Genomic DNA, 17,222 nt, shown 5'->3' on the forward strand with positions numbered 1-17,222 from the left:
ACTGTAAGCTGGGGGAAGGCAGGGAAAAATTAAGCCATTGCAACTCCTGACAATTCTTTTAGTATTAGTATTTATGGTCATCTGTGTAAGTTGCTTGCTTGAGCATTTCTCTGTCTGCTTGAGTTAGGAATCAGCAAAAGATTTGTGTTAATGACATGTTCTTAGGAGCTACTGGAACTAATTTTGCTTTAGATAAGCTGGGATAGGTACCATGCAGCTGCACTTCTGTACGGGTCTGAAATTATAGTGGTACTCATTTTCTCATCACCTCCTGATGCAGTGGTTCCTGACACTTTCCCTCCCCTGCATTTTCTCTCCATGGGCCACTACAATACATTGCTGATCTCTGGAACAAATGATGTGGAAAAGGCAGCAACTCACCCATTGGTGACAGAGGTCTGAAGTTTTAGTGCATTATATAGTTTCTAAATGCTGGATGCTGTCTATGGAAGACATGACGTTGCTTCCTTGCATCTGCTGTTGCAATGCTGCGTGTTCCCTCCAGCAGAGCTGCCTCACGTCGTACGTAAGCTGCTGGTTCTTTATCACGGTACAGATGGAAGCAGCAGCAGTGGCTGGCAGTGCTGGTCCTGGTCTCAGCACATGCTGCCTTTCTCCCTCGTGCCTGCATGCACCTTCTCTCACACAATTGTTGCTGTTTAAAGTATCTTCTATCAAATCTGAAATCGTGTTTTGTAAGCCCAGAGCAGGAAATCCAAGTAATGCTCCAGTATTTGGACTAGCTATTTACTCCATAGTGTTTTCCATCTGTTTTCCCCTTTTCATTATACATTCTAGGGTCCCTACAAAGCAGAGTTATTTCCTCCTCTACATTTATGAGAAGGTGGATGTATTCCATCTGGTTGCCATAGAAGCAAGATTTGTTTTTGTTTTTTTTTAAATTACTCTTTTATTTCTGTATCAGGATAAGGGGACAGTTGGACATTTCTAGGACTTCCTGTGGGATCTTTGTCCCGTCTCTTGTTAGGACACTCTGGGCACCACGGTGCAGGGACTAAGCCCAGGTGCAGAACTGGGGGCTGATAATGGGGTCCATCAACAGCCCCCAACATGGCAGGTGACAAACCAGGTCCAGGGGCCATCCAGGTGGCCCATCCGGGAGCAAAAGGGGATGAGACCAGGGACACAACTGGAGACAAGCTGTAACATGCATTCAGGGGGTCCATTTAGGAAGCAGGGCTGGGGACCAGCACTCCTGTGCCACTGAGACTGGGACTGATGACCCTAGGCTGAGCTGAAATGGGGTCTTGGGCCATGGGCAAGGGTGTGAGGAGGCCCAAGGTGGGGCTGGGCAGGGGTGTGGGGAGGCCCAAGGTGGGGCTGGGCAGGGCCAGTAAGGCCTGTTAGTGCCCTCAGGGCTCCTCTCCTATAACTCTCTGTAGCACTATGGCCGTAACCAGCAGCAGGACCCAGTGGTCACAGTTCTACCTTGATAGTGCAATATCTTGCATTTTATTCTTACAGCTGAACACCACCCTGCTGCATGTTCATGAACATATTTCTGTTTCTCCATCCATAAAAGGAGGACAACATGTCTCATTGGGAAAACAGTGACTGGAGAAGAGAATGCTCCAGGGATACCTTATCGCAGCCTCCCAGTACTTAAAGGGGGCCTATAGGAAAGATGGGGACAGACTTTTTAGCAAGGCGATGGGACATGGGGTAATGGTTTTGAACTAAAAGGGGGCAGATTTAGACTAGATAGAAGGAAGAAATGTTTCACAATGAGAGTGGTGAAACACTGGCACAGGTTGCCCAGAGAGGTGGTAGATGCCCCATCCCTGGAAACATTCCAGGTCAGGTTGGATGGGGCTCTGAGCAACCTGATTGAGTTGCAGATGTCCCTGCTCATTGCACGGGAGTTGGACTAGATGACCTTTTGAGGTCCCTTCCAATGTAAAGATTCTATGATTCTATGAAGGTATAGGGCTTAGTTGTTTCCTGAAACTTTGCATAATGAAAATGCTTCCTAAGCATTGTTAATTAGTTGTTACGTTATTTGTTGCTGAAGGAATGTAAAACATCTTGAAGGAAATCTTGGCCCTATTGAGACAGTGGAAAAATCGACTTTACTTTTCCTAGAACAGCTATTTCAACTCTCATACCAACTGTGTGTATCAACAGGGAATCACTTTATGCTCTTGTCCTTGATTATGTGTCCTTGGAAGATGCTACATCAGTAAGTTTTTAGGCACACTGAATTTATGCATTAAAGCATTTTGCAAAATTCAATGGTCGCATCACTTTCAAAACAAAAGAAAAAACCCTGACAAATACAATACACCCAACTGTGCACACGTTTCTTCTCAGAGAAGGAAGGTGAGCAAATAAATACATGGTGTATTTCACTTGCCCTGTTGACAGCACTGTTCGAAGGTGCTCAGAGATCATTATGAGGATCTCAAGAGAACAACCTGATAGAACAGAGAAGTGATGCACTAAAGAGCATTAGAGAGATTCTTACTGACCACAGCAGACTTCAGTTCAGGCAAACACAATCTGTGTCTTATATGGAGACTTAAAGGCAACACTGACAAACGCGTAATCTGAATCTGAACATATCCATACGGAGAAAGATCAGTATTTTATCAATCTTCCTGTCTATATCTGTACAAAAGATTAAACTTGTATGCCTTTAAAATAGCAGCAGTACATAACATTTTTAGTTTCCGATTGCTTAGTTGTTTTGAGTACTCTTCTTAAGTAACATACATTTATTACTGGCATATGTACTCTAGCTTTCCACAAAACAGTATAAAGCAAGAACTGGATTGCAATATAAAGTTATACATGATGTTAAAAATTAAAAAGATTTATAGAATATAACTTTGAATCTTGACACTCATCTGATCTGTCTTCAAAGACAAGACCAGACCATCTATGGCTACAGCATTCCCAACACAAAGCTATTTAACTGTTCTATGAAAAAATACAATAATGAAGATATCTAACCCCCTCCAGACAATCTCTTCTGCTGTCTGATTGTTCTTATTGTTCAGCAAGCTCCCTAACCTAAATTTCTTTTTCTGTAATTTAAATCTGTTACTTTACTGATCTCCCAATGGATCTAGAGAAAAGCCTCTTGCCTCCTTCTTTTCCTCACCTTTCTGCATATAAAAGACTGAGAGCATCTCCCTCCACCTTCTTCTCACTAAACAATCAATTTTTCCTGTCAGCCACACTTCCCAGATGTCTGGTCACCTTCTGTTCTGTTTCAAGATTCTCCCCAGGGTTTTTCTTGGTACATTTTAGAAGGACTTTGAACTGGGCCCTTTCTGCAGAGGCTCTGTGGAGGGCGAGTGGGAGGATGACTTGTGCGTCTAATACTCAGGTTTCTGCAGTACTGCCCACCACCCTGCAGCCACAAAGATGGGCTCGTGCATGGCACTGAGTCATGTTCAGTTTATTCACTGTCATACTCAGACTCCTTTCTGGGGAACTATTACCTACTCAGTTATTTCTCCTCTTGTTCTTCTGCAGTTTGTCACAAATGTGGTACTCTATGCTTGTTGGTACTGAATTGTGCTCTATTGTCTGAATTTTGCCATAGTTAATAAAAATCTTTTTAATCTTATCTCCTGAAGTGCTTACAGCTCAGCATTGTCTGCAAATTAAAGAAAGATACAAGTCACAAGTGACTTAAAATATCAAGTCTTTTGACAATACTGGAAAACCCGAATCAACATATCTTTAGCACTGGCTGTGAATTCTTGAAAACCATTCTTTCATTGCAACTATCCAGCCGTTAGTGCATTCACCTTCCTGCACTTTGAACCAAACCAGATTTTCCTAGCTCATTTATGAGAACCTCATAATGTAAAAAGGCTTGCTAAGATGCAAAGAGATGGTATCTACTGCTTTTTCCCTGTCCACAAGGTCTCTTAGCCTGTCAGAGAAGGAAAATAAGATGAATTAATTATGCTTTGTCCTTGACGAGCCCATGATGATTGTTGGTTATAGAATCATAGAATCGTTCAGGTTAGAAAAGACCTGTAAGTCCAACCATTAACCTAGCACTGCCAAGTCCACCACTAAACCATGTCCCTAAGCACCACATCTACACAGTTTTTAAGTACCTCCAGGAATGGTGACTCAACCACTTCCCTGGGCAGCCTGTTCCAATGCTTGACAACCCTTTTGGTGAAGAAATTTTTCCTAATATCCAGTCTAAAGCTCCCCTGGTGCAACTTGAGGCCATTTCCTCTCATCCTATCACTAGTTACTTGGGAGAAGAGACCAACACCCACCTCACCACAACCCCCTTTCAGGTAGTTGTAGAGAGCGATAAGGTCTCCCCTCAGCCTCCTCTGCTCCAGGCTAAACAACTCCAGTTCCCTCAGCCGCTCCTCACAAGACTTGTGCTCCAGACCCCTCACCAGCTTCGTTGCCCTTCTCTGGACACGCTCCAGCACCTCAATGTCCTTCTTGTAGTGAGGGGCCCAAAACTGAACACAGTATTTGAGGTGTGACCTCACCAGTGATGAGTACAGGGAGACGATCACTTCCCTGGTCCTGCTGGCCACACTATTTGTGATACAAGCCAAGATGTTTGACCATCATTTGTTATGATGATACAAATTTGAAGTGCTAATGGGGAGAATGCTTAATTGTCTGTTCTTGGGTGCATTTTATTCTTAAATCTCATAGTTTAGCTAGAAATTCTTTATATGGCCTTCCTGCTTTGTAAAGGAATAAGCTGTGCTTGCTCTTTCCCCATCTTGTCAACTCAGTCTATTCTCAACAGTTTTTCAAAGGTCATTGCTAACAGATCTGGTATCAGCTAAACTTGATGGTATTTGCCTATCAAAAAGTATGTATCTTACCCAAGAAATTATCTGTCCTGTTCATGTCTTATAATAGCCTGTGTTTCTACACCTTTTTGTTGCTGTTAGTAACCTGTGATCAGATTAGGATGACTTCAAAGTGAGAACTAAAGCAATAAAATCCATCTTTCCCAGCATACTGTATTATCAGCTTTCTTTTCTCCATTTTCCTGTTCATCATTTATCTTCCTAGTTCTGTAGAATAATCTTTTAGCCAGGCAGCATTATTTCACACTGAGCAATCTTCTTTTCTGCAACTAGCCCTCTTCACTTCAAAGTGATATGAGCATTTTGTTGAGATTTGTTTTAAAATATAGCTCTTGGCTAACGCTGCGTTCTTCTTATAGCCGATACGTGACAATCCACTTCTACTCAATCACTCGATACATTATTCTCGTGTTTAATTCACTTACTGCATTTCCTTGCCAAAGCCTTAGCGTATGTGAATGTCTCTCTGCGCTAATGACACAGGAATATGCACGTCAGACATTGGGCTCACATTGCCACCTACTCCCGTCCCCCCAAGGTCTCCTGATTTAGCAGCTCATGTGAATCAGCTGATCACTCACGGCCTCTTTTAAAATTCAACTTCTTCCAGAAAATCAGCTCCTCTTTGATCATCTCACAATTTCACAGCGCCTGTCCCCAATTCCAGCTCTGCCGTGCTAATAATCCTTGACTACAGTGCTCATTTGTAATAATCTCAAAATGATTGGTTTTAATTGATTTTAGTTTTTGCAACAGGACAAACTGAAATGGATGTGTTAACATGTTTTCTAACCTGAAAGGGCAACAGTAACTTGTCTGATGGTGTGGGTGAGAGTCTGAAAAAAAAGGAGTAATCCACGTTTCATTTTCCTGCCACCACCTGGGGAAGAAATATATCCTGTTTACATACACACCCAGAGAACCTAATTGCAGTGTTAGTTAAATGTAACAGTTCTACAGCTGGAAAACAGCCTCTGTGGTAGGAATATCCTACCCAGAGGTTTTTCAGGGATTACTTTCACAGCCTGACTCTTTTCCCTTTTCCTTCTCTGTAGATTATCAATTCGGTGGTATTGCTGATCCTGCTGAGCGCCCTGACCGATCCTGACCAGTACCACCTAACCAGTGCTGAATTAGGGGGTGAATTTGAATTTATGGATGATGCCAGTAAGTACAAACTGCCTGAATAACTAGCACTCGTTGCTCCAGCGTTTATGCAACTGTCCCATCATTTCAGTAATTATTGTCTTTTAATTATTGCTTCACCTTAGTATCTTACAGATGCATTTTTATTGTGAAAGATGTATTCATGGCACAGTTCAACCTGGTTACCTATTAGTAACTTTATCTGTTACCTATTAGTAATCCATCTGCTCTGCTATGTTCTGGCTTGGCAGGGGCAGACCCAACCCTTGACATGGAGATGTTATCCCTAGGTATGATGCTGAAAGCCCCAGGGGGATTTTGCAAGGTGCAGGGAGATACGGAGTCTCTGCACCTCCCAGCACCACATCCCGAAGTGCCTGCATATGCAGAAGAACCCGTATGGCTATTTGTGTAACTGGCGGAATGTGTTCATTCACGTTGTACGGATTTACACCCCCGCCATGTAAACAAGGCATGACTTGCACAAACCTGTTGTGATAGAAGCAAGTATAAATATTAACTGTATGGTTATAGGTGTATTAGCGATAACACAGTGCTGCTTCCTTCTTCTCACCAAAGGACATCGTAGAAAATCTTCCATACGGTTCCAGGGAAGGGTGAGCCAGGCCATTTATGTCTCCTGCAAAAAACTCCTGTCCTGTGCAAATGTTTTTTTCTTCCATGACTGTTTCAAATTATTTGGTGATGTTTGCTTTGTTGATCTGCTTTTAACTGTTTAAGTCGTGTCTAGAAAACTTTTCCCTCAACATGATTTTTGGTAGAAATGTCTGTTTATTTTAGTTTCTGCTCACAAGATTGTTACGTTCAACATATCTCACAGTGATCTGAAACAAAGTCTCCTGCTAGATACATCAGTGTCTTGCTGCTCAGAATCACACCCATCCACAGCAAAAGAATCTTAAGTCCTTTCCTCATCCCTACTGAAGTCAGTATCGGTAGCAAAAAGAATAGCCCCACACGTAAGAAACATAATTGCACCCATGGTGCATCAGAGCTGCTAGGGATGCTTATTTCCACAAGTTCTTTAGTGAAAATATGCCTTGAGGGCCTACATTTAATTAATAATAAGGGGCAATTGCTACTTTATTGCGTCTTCATTGAAAAACCACCTACAACTTCTGACTAAAAATCCTTTTATGTAACTGGATTTAAGAAAGTCAGGACCATAGTAGATACAGATGGGCTCCTCACTGATTCTGACATATTAAAACTGACTGCCTTGTCCTAATTCTCAGAGATTAACCTTGGTAATGACTGTCTGTCAGTGTGGTTTTATATAGCCGACTTCAGAGGCCTGCCAGTGCACAAGGCTTTAAAATAGTAATTCTGTTTTGTAATGCAATAGCTGTCAGATCAAGTACATTGGGGATTTCCATCTACACTTGAAAATTGTATTTTCTATATTTTTTTGTCAAGGCTTCTGAAGTGAACCCTGCAAGACTGTGAAAGGATGGCTTGTGGGCCAAGTGACCTCATTTCCATTTAGTAAAGGGAACGTTTCACAGGCAGTTAAATTACGAATGAACATTTGAATTAATGTCTCCTTTTATTCTTTGATTCCCTCCGGTTTAATGCCTTACTGAGTAAAGGCAGCTGAATCAGACTACTGGCTTTTATAGTTACTGGAAATAGCTGGCAGGAGATAATTTTTTTTCTTTAAGTATGACTATATTTGTTCAAATCTGAGGAAATGTTTTCTTATGAGATAAAACATCAAACTTCCATATGCTCTTCTCTTGTCCTACTTTTATTTGTCTTTCTTGAAGAAATGTTTCCCAGGTTAGCTCCATGTGCTGAAATTCTTAGATGTGAAACCATGTGTACAAAATATAGGAAGATACATCAATTTTTATGCAAATGAAGGTCCCAGAGTTGTTATCTATATGTACTTACATTGAAAAATCATAGTGATGGAACTATTAGTAGCTATTATTCTCATTACTACTTTTGATGCCCCTATGAATAGCAAAACAAAAAAGAATCCAGGCATACATTTTGCATGTGAAATTGTCACTCCCTTTCCCTCCCTCCTCAGATAGGGTCCTTCAGAAACCATCTGAAAATATCAGCTGGAAATAAACTTATCATCAACTGAGTCATAGTAGTGGGATCATGGCTAATGTGAAGCTAATTACCTATTTCCCTTGACTTCCAAGAAACCAGAATTCCCCCAAAGTTTGTATTCACATTTATTTCCGGCTGTGGTCAGGCCTGCTTCATGGAGAATTTTCAATTTTCTATTCCAGCAGTGGGAAAAGTTCCTGCCATGTGCAGAGCCAGAGCCAGTCTCAGGCAAACTGCTTGGAAACGCCAGCGCAGCATCAGTTCTTCTGCAAATGGCTGCTCAGCCTTAATTTCAGGGTTTAGCATGGTTCCCAGGGCATTACCAGAGGCTCCAAAATGCCTATTTGATTATGAAGAGGAAGGATTTACCTGAGCACTTACAAAAAGCTGTAGGTTATAGCTTTTCCCTTCTATTTTAGAAAAGGAAACGGGGGGGAAGTATTCTCCCAAGAATTGCCATGCAGCAGATGGATGTGCTGGAAGACACCCGCATGTGTGGTTTGGCTGGCTCTCTGAGACATACATCTGGGAGCTGGGGAAAACGCTGGGCTTCCTCCCATGCTGGGTATTCAGCTAAGCCCATTTGGTCTCATCTTTCTTTTTATTATTTCCTTAGGGCCTGAGGGAGTTTCTGAACTAGAAGCTGGACTAGGAAAAATTAAAAATGTGTGAGATGCCCAACATAACACTGCTGCTGTTAAAAGACTAATAATCTCTGCGCAGGAGATGGAAAAGCCCTATAAATCATTTTGACTTCCCAGAGGGTTTCACCTGAGCCTCCTGCTCAGGTTCTTCAGATACACAGACCATGATCCCGACATGTCAACAGCCCAAGCAACCAGCAAGTGTTGCTTGGTTTTATTTACTGTTTTCAGAGTATCACAGATGTGTGTGATACTTCATCAACCGTATGACAGCTGGGACTGAATTCCAATGTATGCCCTATAGAAATTGGTGGGAACTTTGTCACCGGTGTCAGCAGCTCAGGCCAAAATCAGCCTGTGTCTCTGCCCTGGGACAGGCAGACAAGACAAGCAGAGGTCTCAGGGCAGGGCAGGGTAATGTGATGGTCTCTCTGCCAAACGTGACATGCATCCAGGACTTAAAAAGATTAATAGGAAATAGAATACAAATAGGAAAATGTTAATAAAGAAACCTACAGACAGCAGGCTTGGACTTCTGTTGGGGGTAAAAGGAAGTGGTAGAGTACCTACCATTCCTGGCCCAGTCCATCAACCCGTGTAGCATGAACCCCATGTCACAGGAAGGGGGAAAAAAAATAAATCCCTGCCTGCCCCAGTGTAGCATTTTCAGGGCTACATCTTCCCCTCTAATCTTACCCTCTGGAGTAAATGAGCTGGGCTCAAAGGTGCAGAAAGCTCTTTCCTTCTCACCGGCCTCCCTCCTTTGCTGGAGAGAAAATGCCGCCGCCGCAGGGGTCGCGCCCCAGGAGGCTGCACAGCGGCTCGCAGCAGAGGCACCGAGCTCGCACAGGCAGCTTGGAGGAGAGAGGGAGGCAGTAATCCTTGGCTGGCAGTAAGGAGGCCAGGCTGCTGGATAAATAAGGTGGGCAAAACTGCCTGAGGCTTGTAGGCTGCTGATCAGCAGCTTTCTGGCCACCGCTGTCAGAGCCGCGAGCCGGCGATTAACTCCAGGGCTGGAGCGGGTAACGAGCTGAAGGATTTGAGGTCTCCATCACTCCCCACAGGTCCTGGCTCAGGGACTGGCCTTTCTGGCCGCTCCTCCCTGTCCCCCGCAGCACCTGCCACCAGCCTCCTCTGCAAGAGGAGAGGGGAAGGCGAGGAGATCCTTGTGAGATGGGCTACAGGGAGTTCCAGCTGCAGAGGTTGCCATGCACGCAAGCACCCCAGGCAGGAGCTCTGCCCAGCCCCAGCAGCATCTTCTCCCCAATGGGGCCAGAAGGTAGGATCTCACTGCAAGGTATAAGAGGAAAAAAGCCCAAATGGTTTCTTTAAACCCAAGCAGAAAGAAAAAAGCCGTCTAGGACAGTAGGCTGTATAACCACTGCAGTGGTCCAAGCACAGCCCTTCTAGCCCTGAATGCCACGGAAAGTACAGTGTGGCTGGGAAAAAATATCATACACCCCTGTCAGCTTCTCGTTTAATGTGCTACATACCCAGCTTCATTCTCATTAATTGAAGCCGACACAGCTCAAAAAACCCAATGAAGCCTTAAATGAGAAAGAACCAGCTTGAGCCAACTAGGACTTGGCACGGCAGAGCACAACTAGAGAGGCACTGGAGACGGGGAGCATGAGTGTGTCAGATCAGAGCTTCAATGTCAAGTTTATCGCAGCTTGCTAGGCTCTGGCTCTGAACCAGCACTGCTGCGGTCTTGAGCAAAGCGAGGCCTGTGACTGCTGCATCTGCTGCAAATGACAATGACAGCAGGTCCCCCTTGGATACAGTGAGTAGGTGACTGAGATTAAGAATGGACAGAATAAATACATGAGCAGTGCCTTGGTTGAAATAAAAATATTGATCCAAGATCCTCTTTTGTAAGAGGTTCAATTGAGGTTAGTGGCTATAGGCAGCCATTTCCACTTCTCTCCTTTTCTTTCATTACCTCAATTTTACCTGGTCTATTCAAAATAATTTTGATTTCACAGGATGTATGTGGGCAGACGGAGTAAAATATGCCACAAGTAAGAGCGTCTGAAGAGGCTGCAATACCTTGCATCAGCATGGGTTTGTTTTGTGGGTGCTTCTTCTTCCTGAGGGCAGAACTCAGATCAGCTCTAGCAGGCACATCGCAGCCTTACAGCTTCTAAAAATAATTTACACTGTGAGTAAGGGCATCTGAAATCCAGGCCCTCATCAGACTACAGTAGTTTAAATGTGCTCCTCCAAGCACTCCAGAAAGGGGCCCCATCCATTAAATTAGGAAGTAGCCTGCAACAGGCCTTCTTCTGTTGCATTTGAGTCCCTGTGCAATCACAAGGACAAAATCTGGGGGCAAGACTGAGAGAGCAAGAGTCCTGAAACCCAGGACAGAGGCAGTGTCCTCGGAAAGGAGAGACCTGGGTTCCTAAATCCTTAATCCTGCCATTAATAGACATGGTACCCAAGGTGCCTGGAGCCCAACGTACATAAGCACTCTCCAGCCAGCAATGATCTCTTCTTTCTTGCTCATTTTTCCACCAGCTTCACAAGTCTTAGGTTCCTCTCTGCATCAGGGGCCAGCAGAAATCTGGATTAGTGCTGGCAGGAGCTCTGCACTAGTGCAGGTTTGTGTTCCTTCAGGCAGAGCAGGGTCAACTGGGTCCTTTGTCTTCTACATGGATGATTGTACTGGTAGGCTGGAAAAAATGACAGATGAGACTTAGTGTCTGTCTTTCCTCTTCAACCATGACCTGCGTAAACTTGCACTGCTGCCTGATGGCAGCAGGTGAGACCTGTCCACAGCTACCAGATCAGGACCTTTCAGGGACTCTGATGCAGGCTCCAGGGCACCAACCCAGAACCTCACTCTGATGCAGCCAGGGAGGTGGAGGAACTGTCCCTTGCTGCGGGTTGCTCCTCATCATGTGCTGGAGTTAGCTGGTGTGGCAACTCTGTGGTCAAATGGAGGCATCTTCACACTTTGAATACCTCCAAAGTCAGGCAGTGATGGGTAGCGAACAGCCTGAACACTGTCATGTATCTGTGTGTCTCAAGTTCACCACATGTCTCAAGTCAGGTAGTTTAAATGCACCTGGAGACAGCAAATGTGAACAGCTCAGATACCCACAGAGCTGGGTTCTCTAAATCATGTCTATATACCTCATGCCCTCTCTCCTCTTTGTGCACTGACTTAGCCTCGGAAAAGTAGTTGCAATGTTCAGTTGCACTCCCAAACTTACTATAAGTTTGGGTTCAGAAATACACTTCTGGTATCCTGGCTATGGCCTGTAATGATATCAAGGGAGGTGTATAAGAAAAGACCAAACATATGTAATTTTTTCCCCCAGGATCTCCTTCCAGCTGTTCGTGGCTTAGGAACTTCTTAAATCTAATGAAAAGTTAATTGAAAGCTGAGTGGCAATAGAAGAACAAGATATGAGTTCTGTAATTACTCCAGTCAAAAACTTAAAGAATATTTTCCTTCCTGCACTACTTTGCCTTTCCTGACAATTGTACATCTTCATTAATAAACTGTATATCTCTGTAGTATTCTTGGTTGAAATTAAAATTTCCAAGATGTTTTTTCTGCTCTAAGATGCCTCTACCTACCAGTTTTGCTTTTAAAAATTCACTTCTCCTTTTCCAAAGTTTTTAGAGATATGTGAGCAATGGTATAAAGAAGCTATTAGTGCAAAAATAGTCTGTAGTGCAGAAAAGCAGACATGTTCTGACTACAGATGTCATCATCACTGGCAAGATAGTTTTCTAGTCAAGTCTGCTCCTGATTTTTGAAAATCCTCAGAAAAATTAAACGAGTCATGGCATCTCCATACCTCATAGAGGCTGCAGAGGCTTCTGCAGTGTAATCACTGTCTGTGCTTCTCATATGTAGGAGGTTTCCCATAAGAGCCAGAGATTTTCTCCAGCAATGGCTGAATGATGCACCTGCCCCCATCTCTACCCCACTTCCCACCCTGGTCTTTGAGATGCTCTGCACAAGGCAGATGGTAAAATAACCGAACCAAGCTCTGAATTTATCTGCAATCATTTTGATGTGTTTCTCTTCCAGATATGTGCATTGCCACAGCAATCTCTCTTCTTATGATTCTGATCTGTGCAATGGCTACTTATGGCGCATATAAGGTAATTCATTATATTCAGTAAATACCGTGAATCAAGTGAACTACACAACTCTGTAGAAACAAAATTAAGAAAATTGCTTTCTAACAATCTCTTGTTTAGTTGTATAGCTGAAAATGGAGAGGAAAAGAAAAACAAACAGTCAAACAGACAGCAGAACTAATTTCTTAGATCAGTGGTATCCCAGGGCCTTGTGCTGCAGGCAGGAAGACTGCCCCGTTGTGTTTGCTGTCTGCAGTTTCAAATATGAGTAAGCTGTGGGCAAACTGAATTCAGAGAATTGAATCTTGTGCCTACCAAAGTTAAGGAATTTTTTTTCCATTCAACTCCCAAGCCTATGGTTTGTCCCAATATTAATTCTATTAATTAGGGGGAAAAAATGTCATGTGTTTTCTAAATGTAGTAGTATAATGAGTTACGGGACTTACACCACACATATTACTGCAGTTCAGCAGCCAGGCTGGTTTGGCCAACTCTTCTGGCTGAATGTCATATTTCTTTTAGCTGATTTAACAAGTTCTTTTCTCTTGTGGCTTCATGAAATGTAATGCATTATGTCAAATATTCTTTAGATTTTAGTGCAAAAAGACATATATCCTTCTATTTTAGCTTGTGGCTGATGAGTTTTTATCTTATTTCCTTTACAGCAACATGCCGCTTGGATCATCCCTTTCTTCTGTTACCAGATCTTTGACTTTGCTCTCAACACATTGGTTGCCATCAGTGTACTCGTCTATCCCAGCACAATTCAGGACTACCTCCGCCAGCTGGTAAATCATTCAGTGTTCACAAGCCTTTGGGAGCTTTGGGGAAAAAACTGCAAGGTGCACCATTTGTCCTGTATTTCTAGCCAACGCTTTCCTGTTGACCTCCTCCGCAGTCCTTGAAATGTCCTCTCAGTCCTTGCTAGTCTGTGTTCAACATCCTTGCAAGGTTACATTACTAACTTACTTCAACATTTGTGGAGAGCTCTGGAGTTTTGCAATGTTGCAGAAGCTCTCAGTACCACTTCATTTGGAATGAGACTCATACTGCAAGACCTAGATAATAAGTAATTGCTTTTGGATTCAGAGTTATTGTGTTCATATCCAGTGGCTTATTTTTGGTGCTATTTCAAGGATGTTTTCTTGCTCCTTTTAATTTATTTGGTAGCTTTAACACAGATTTCATTAGGCAAGAGTTTGTTTCACTGTAGGTTTGTTTTTGCTAGAAAATATTTTTGGATTCTGTCTCAGGGACAATTAGAGGCTCCCTTCTTGCCATGGTCTACTTTGGCCAAACATCCATAGCCAATATCGCGTAAGCTTACAAGATATGATTGCAACCGCCTGAAGAACAGGCAAGAGCCCACCAGCCTGTCTCATCACAGGACCACGTGCTGTGGTGGGGTTCAGGTGCAGTTGCAGAGCTCTGGGAGAAACTAATGCTGCCTTTGTCTCTGAAAATCTGCCTTGAGAACGTGAATACAGATTAGCTTGGCTGTGAACTTTGTTATGAGGATGGAAAACTAGCAAGGGGAGTATAAATAACAGGTGCTGAGAAACAGCAGGCAGATAAGCAGCCACACAAATCTGTGGGAAGAGGCAATGTGTCAAGCCAGCGGGAGCTGGGGTGCATCAGGGGCCTGTTATCCTGCGCCTTATTTAACACCCGCCTGCATTCATGGCTGATGCAACACGGGAAGAGAAGCAGAGGAGTAATTCAAAGGGTTCTCAGAAGTACGGGTGGAAAAGAGCAAATTCAGACCATAGCTTGTTGAGTGCTTGAAGGTGGCACAGCTGGTGCCTGGAGCCCTCCAGCCCATCCTTTGCCTGCAGTCACTCGCTTCTGCATTGGTGCCAGTCCCATTCGTGTGGCAGCACAAGGGTCTGTGTGGCTGCAGGAACTCCTTGCCCTTCCCAGACCATGTGTTGTGGTTTTACTCTGTCTTGGTCATGGTACAAGAACATGAGGGGGGACATGAGCAGTCTGGGAGCGTGCACCAAAAAGCCCCTGCTCTTCTGCTGAAAACCTGATGCCACATCTGGAGCTGGCTCACCAAGAAGACAAAAAGCAACTGATTCTCTCAAAACATCTGCTAAAACATCTCTGTTGTTCCTGCAGATAAAAAAAAATAATGGGCTCTTCCATAGCAGAAATCCAGGGAGCAGGCCTTGGAAGGTATGGGGAATGGGTGCAGCAGAGCACTTGGTGAGCTGCGTTGCTGCTCTGGAGTGTTGAAACCTCTGGTTGCACACATCTTTGTCTTGCTGTTGTAAATCATCTTCCGGACTAGTAATGAAATGCCACAAGTCTTTAGGAGTGCTAAACTGTCGGTGCTCAAAAGGGCAAGGGGGGATTTTGAGGATAATTATAGGCTGATTAGCCTGACATTGCTACCAAGCAGAATAATGACAGAAGTGCTGAGATGAGAGTCAACTGATAAAGGATTAGAAAAGAGGAATATGATTAATGACTGCCAGAACAGTTTCACGGAAAATCAGTCCTGCAGGCAAACTCACTTTCTTTCACTGACAAGATTACTGGCTTCATCAATAAAGATGGGCAGGGGCATAATAGACTTTGTAAGATGTTTGACTTCACAGCGTGATGCTCACAGCAGCAATAAAGCACTAGGTCGATAAAGGGTGTATCAAATGGATTAGGAGAGGTTAGTTGGCAGACTGCAAAGGGTCGTGGTCAAGCTGACCATCTGCTAATGGTTTTCTATTTTGGTTAGAGGAAGGTCTCCAGGCATCGGCAGTAGATTTTATGCTCTTCCTGACTTCCATTAATAATGTTGGTACTCAAGAGGCCGTTCACAAAGGCTAACGTCAGCCTTGGGAGGGCTTCCCCCGTCTAAAGGGATCAAGTCCTCTAGCGGGAGGTTGCAAGCAGGAGCCTAACCTAGCTGTTCTGTGTCCTCTGAAAGACCCTATCCCTGCACTGCCCAAAGGGAGCACATCACTGTGTTTCCCAGAGGCAGTACTTGTGACTTTTCTCAGCAAAATCACTCCTGATAAAACCCGCGGCTGACACAGAGATTAATGAAGAAGTAAATAACACTAAGGATGGAGCCATTAATCAGAGTGAGCTAGACTGACTGAGAACCTGAGTTCAGTCATTAATGTGTGCTACACCGCTAAATGCAAAGAAATGTAAAAACATGAGGAATACAGATGAGCATACAGTGTGGCAACAGTACCTGGGATGCAGCAACCCTGTAAGCAGTCAAGGGAACTAAGTGCCAAAACAAGAGTCCGTAGGTTTTTTTGCTGTTTGTAAAAACTTGCTATTGGGATTTGTGGACAGAAAAAAACAACAATGAACAGTAATGGAGACTTCCCTTCTCAGTTGGTGACACAGGTTTCACCTCTCTATGGTGTCTGGTTGTAATGAACAGTGCTTAAAAGTCAGAGAACAAGCAGAAAAGTTCCTCCAAAAACTATATAAAAGCTGGGCACATTGTAGTATGATGAGAGACAGTCAGCTTTTCCTGCTTTGTTTACCGAGAAAGGAAACCGAGAGGTGATGCCATTAGAGTTTTCATATGCAGAATAATGAGGTACTAAAAGTCTGTTTAAATTAGATGAGAGGCATAATGATAATGAGTATCTAAAAGCTAGTCCAAGTGAAGTTCATTTGGAAACAAGGAGTCATTTCTATTTTATCATTCACAGTGGAGATTAGTGATTGGCAAAAACTACCAAGAGCTGTGATGAATTTTGTACAGTTAATGATGTCACCTGTCCAACGAAGTTCTGAATCTGTTTTGAAGCTGTTTATCACAGAATCACAGAATCATTAAGGTCAGAAAGGACCTTCGAGATCAAGTCCAACCGTTAACACAACACCACCATGCCCACTAAACCATGTCCCGAAGCACCACATCTACACATTTTTTTAATATTTCCAAGTGATGGTGACTCCACCACCTCCCTGGGCAGCCTGTTCCAATGCTTGACCACTCTCTCGGTGAAGAAATCTTTCTTAATATCCAGTCTAAACCTCCCCTGGCACAACTTGAGGCCATTTCCTCTCGTCCTATCACTAGTTACTTGGGAGAAGAGACCAACACCCACCTCGCCACAACCCCCTTTCAGATAGTTGTAGAGAGCGATAAGGTCTCCCCTCAGCCTCCTCTGCTCCAGGCTAAACAACTCCAGTTCCCTCAGCCGCTCCTCATAAGACTTGTGCTCCAGACCCCTCACCAGCTTCCTTGCCCTTCTTTGGACACGCTCCAGCATCTCAGCATCCTTCTTGTAGCGAGGGGCCCAAAACTGAACACAGGATTCGAGGTGCGGCCTCACCAGTGCCAGTACAGGGGCACGATCACTTCCCTGGTCCTGCTGGCCACGCTATTGCTGATACATATGCCTCCTGTGTCTTACCTGTGGTCCCAAGCACAAGTGGCTCA

General features: G+C 43.8%; 1 protein-coding gene across 1 annotated transcript in view; it reads left to right on the plus strand.

The window, feature by feature from the left end:
• Positions 1-1,071: 1,071 nt before the first annotated feature.
• The window catches only part of LAPTM4B (lysosomal protein transmembrane 4 beta), a 47,734-nt gene continuing 31,583 nt past the window's right edge, over positions 1,072-17,222 (plus strand). The window contains exons 1-5 of the mRNA XM_010287515.1: positions 1,072-1,163; positions 2,146-2,200; positions 5,888-5,999; positions 12,756-12,829; positions 13,474-13,596. Of these exons, the coding sequence (XP_010285817.1) occupies positions 1,072-1,163; positions 2,146-2,200; positions 5,888-5,999; positions 12,756-12,829; positions 13,474-13,596 (456 nt within the window). The remainder of the gene's footprint in view (positions 1,164-2,145; positions 2,201-5,887; positions 6,000-12,755; positions 12,830-13,473; positions 13,597-17,222) is intronic.

Source organism: Phaethon lepturus, unplaced genomic scaffold (genome assembly GCF_000687285.1).
Source record: "Phaethon lepturus isolate BGI_N335 unplaced genomic scaffold, ASM68728v1 scaffold8460, whole genome shotgun sequence".
NCBI lineage: Eukaryota > Metazoa > Chordata > Aves > Phaethontiformes > Phaethontidae > Phaethon > Phaethon lepturus.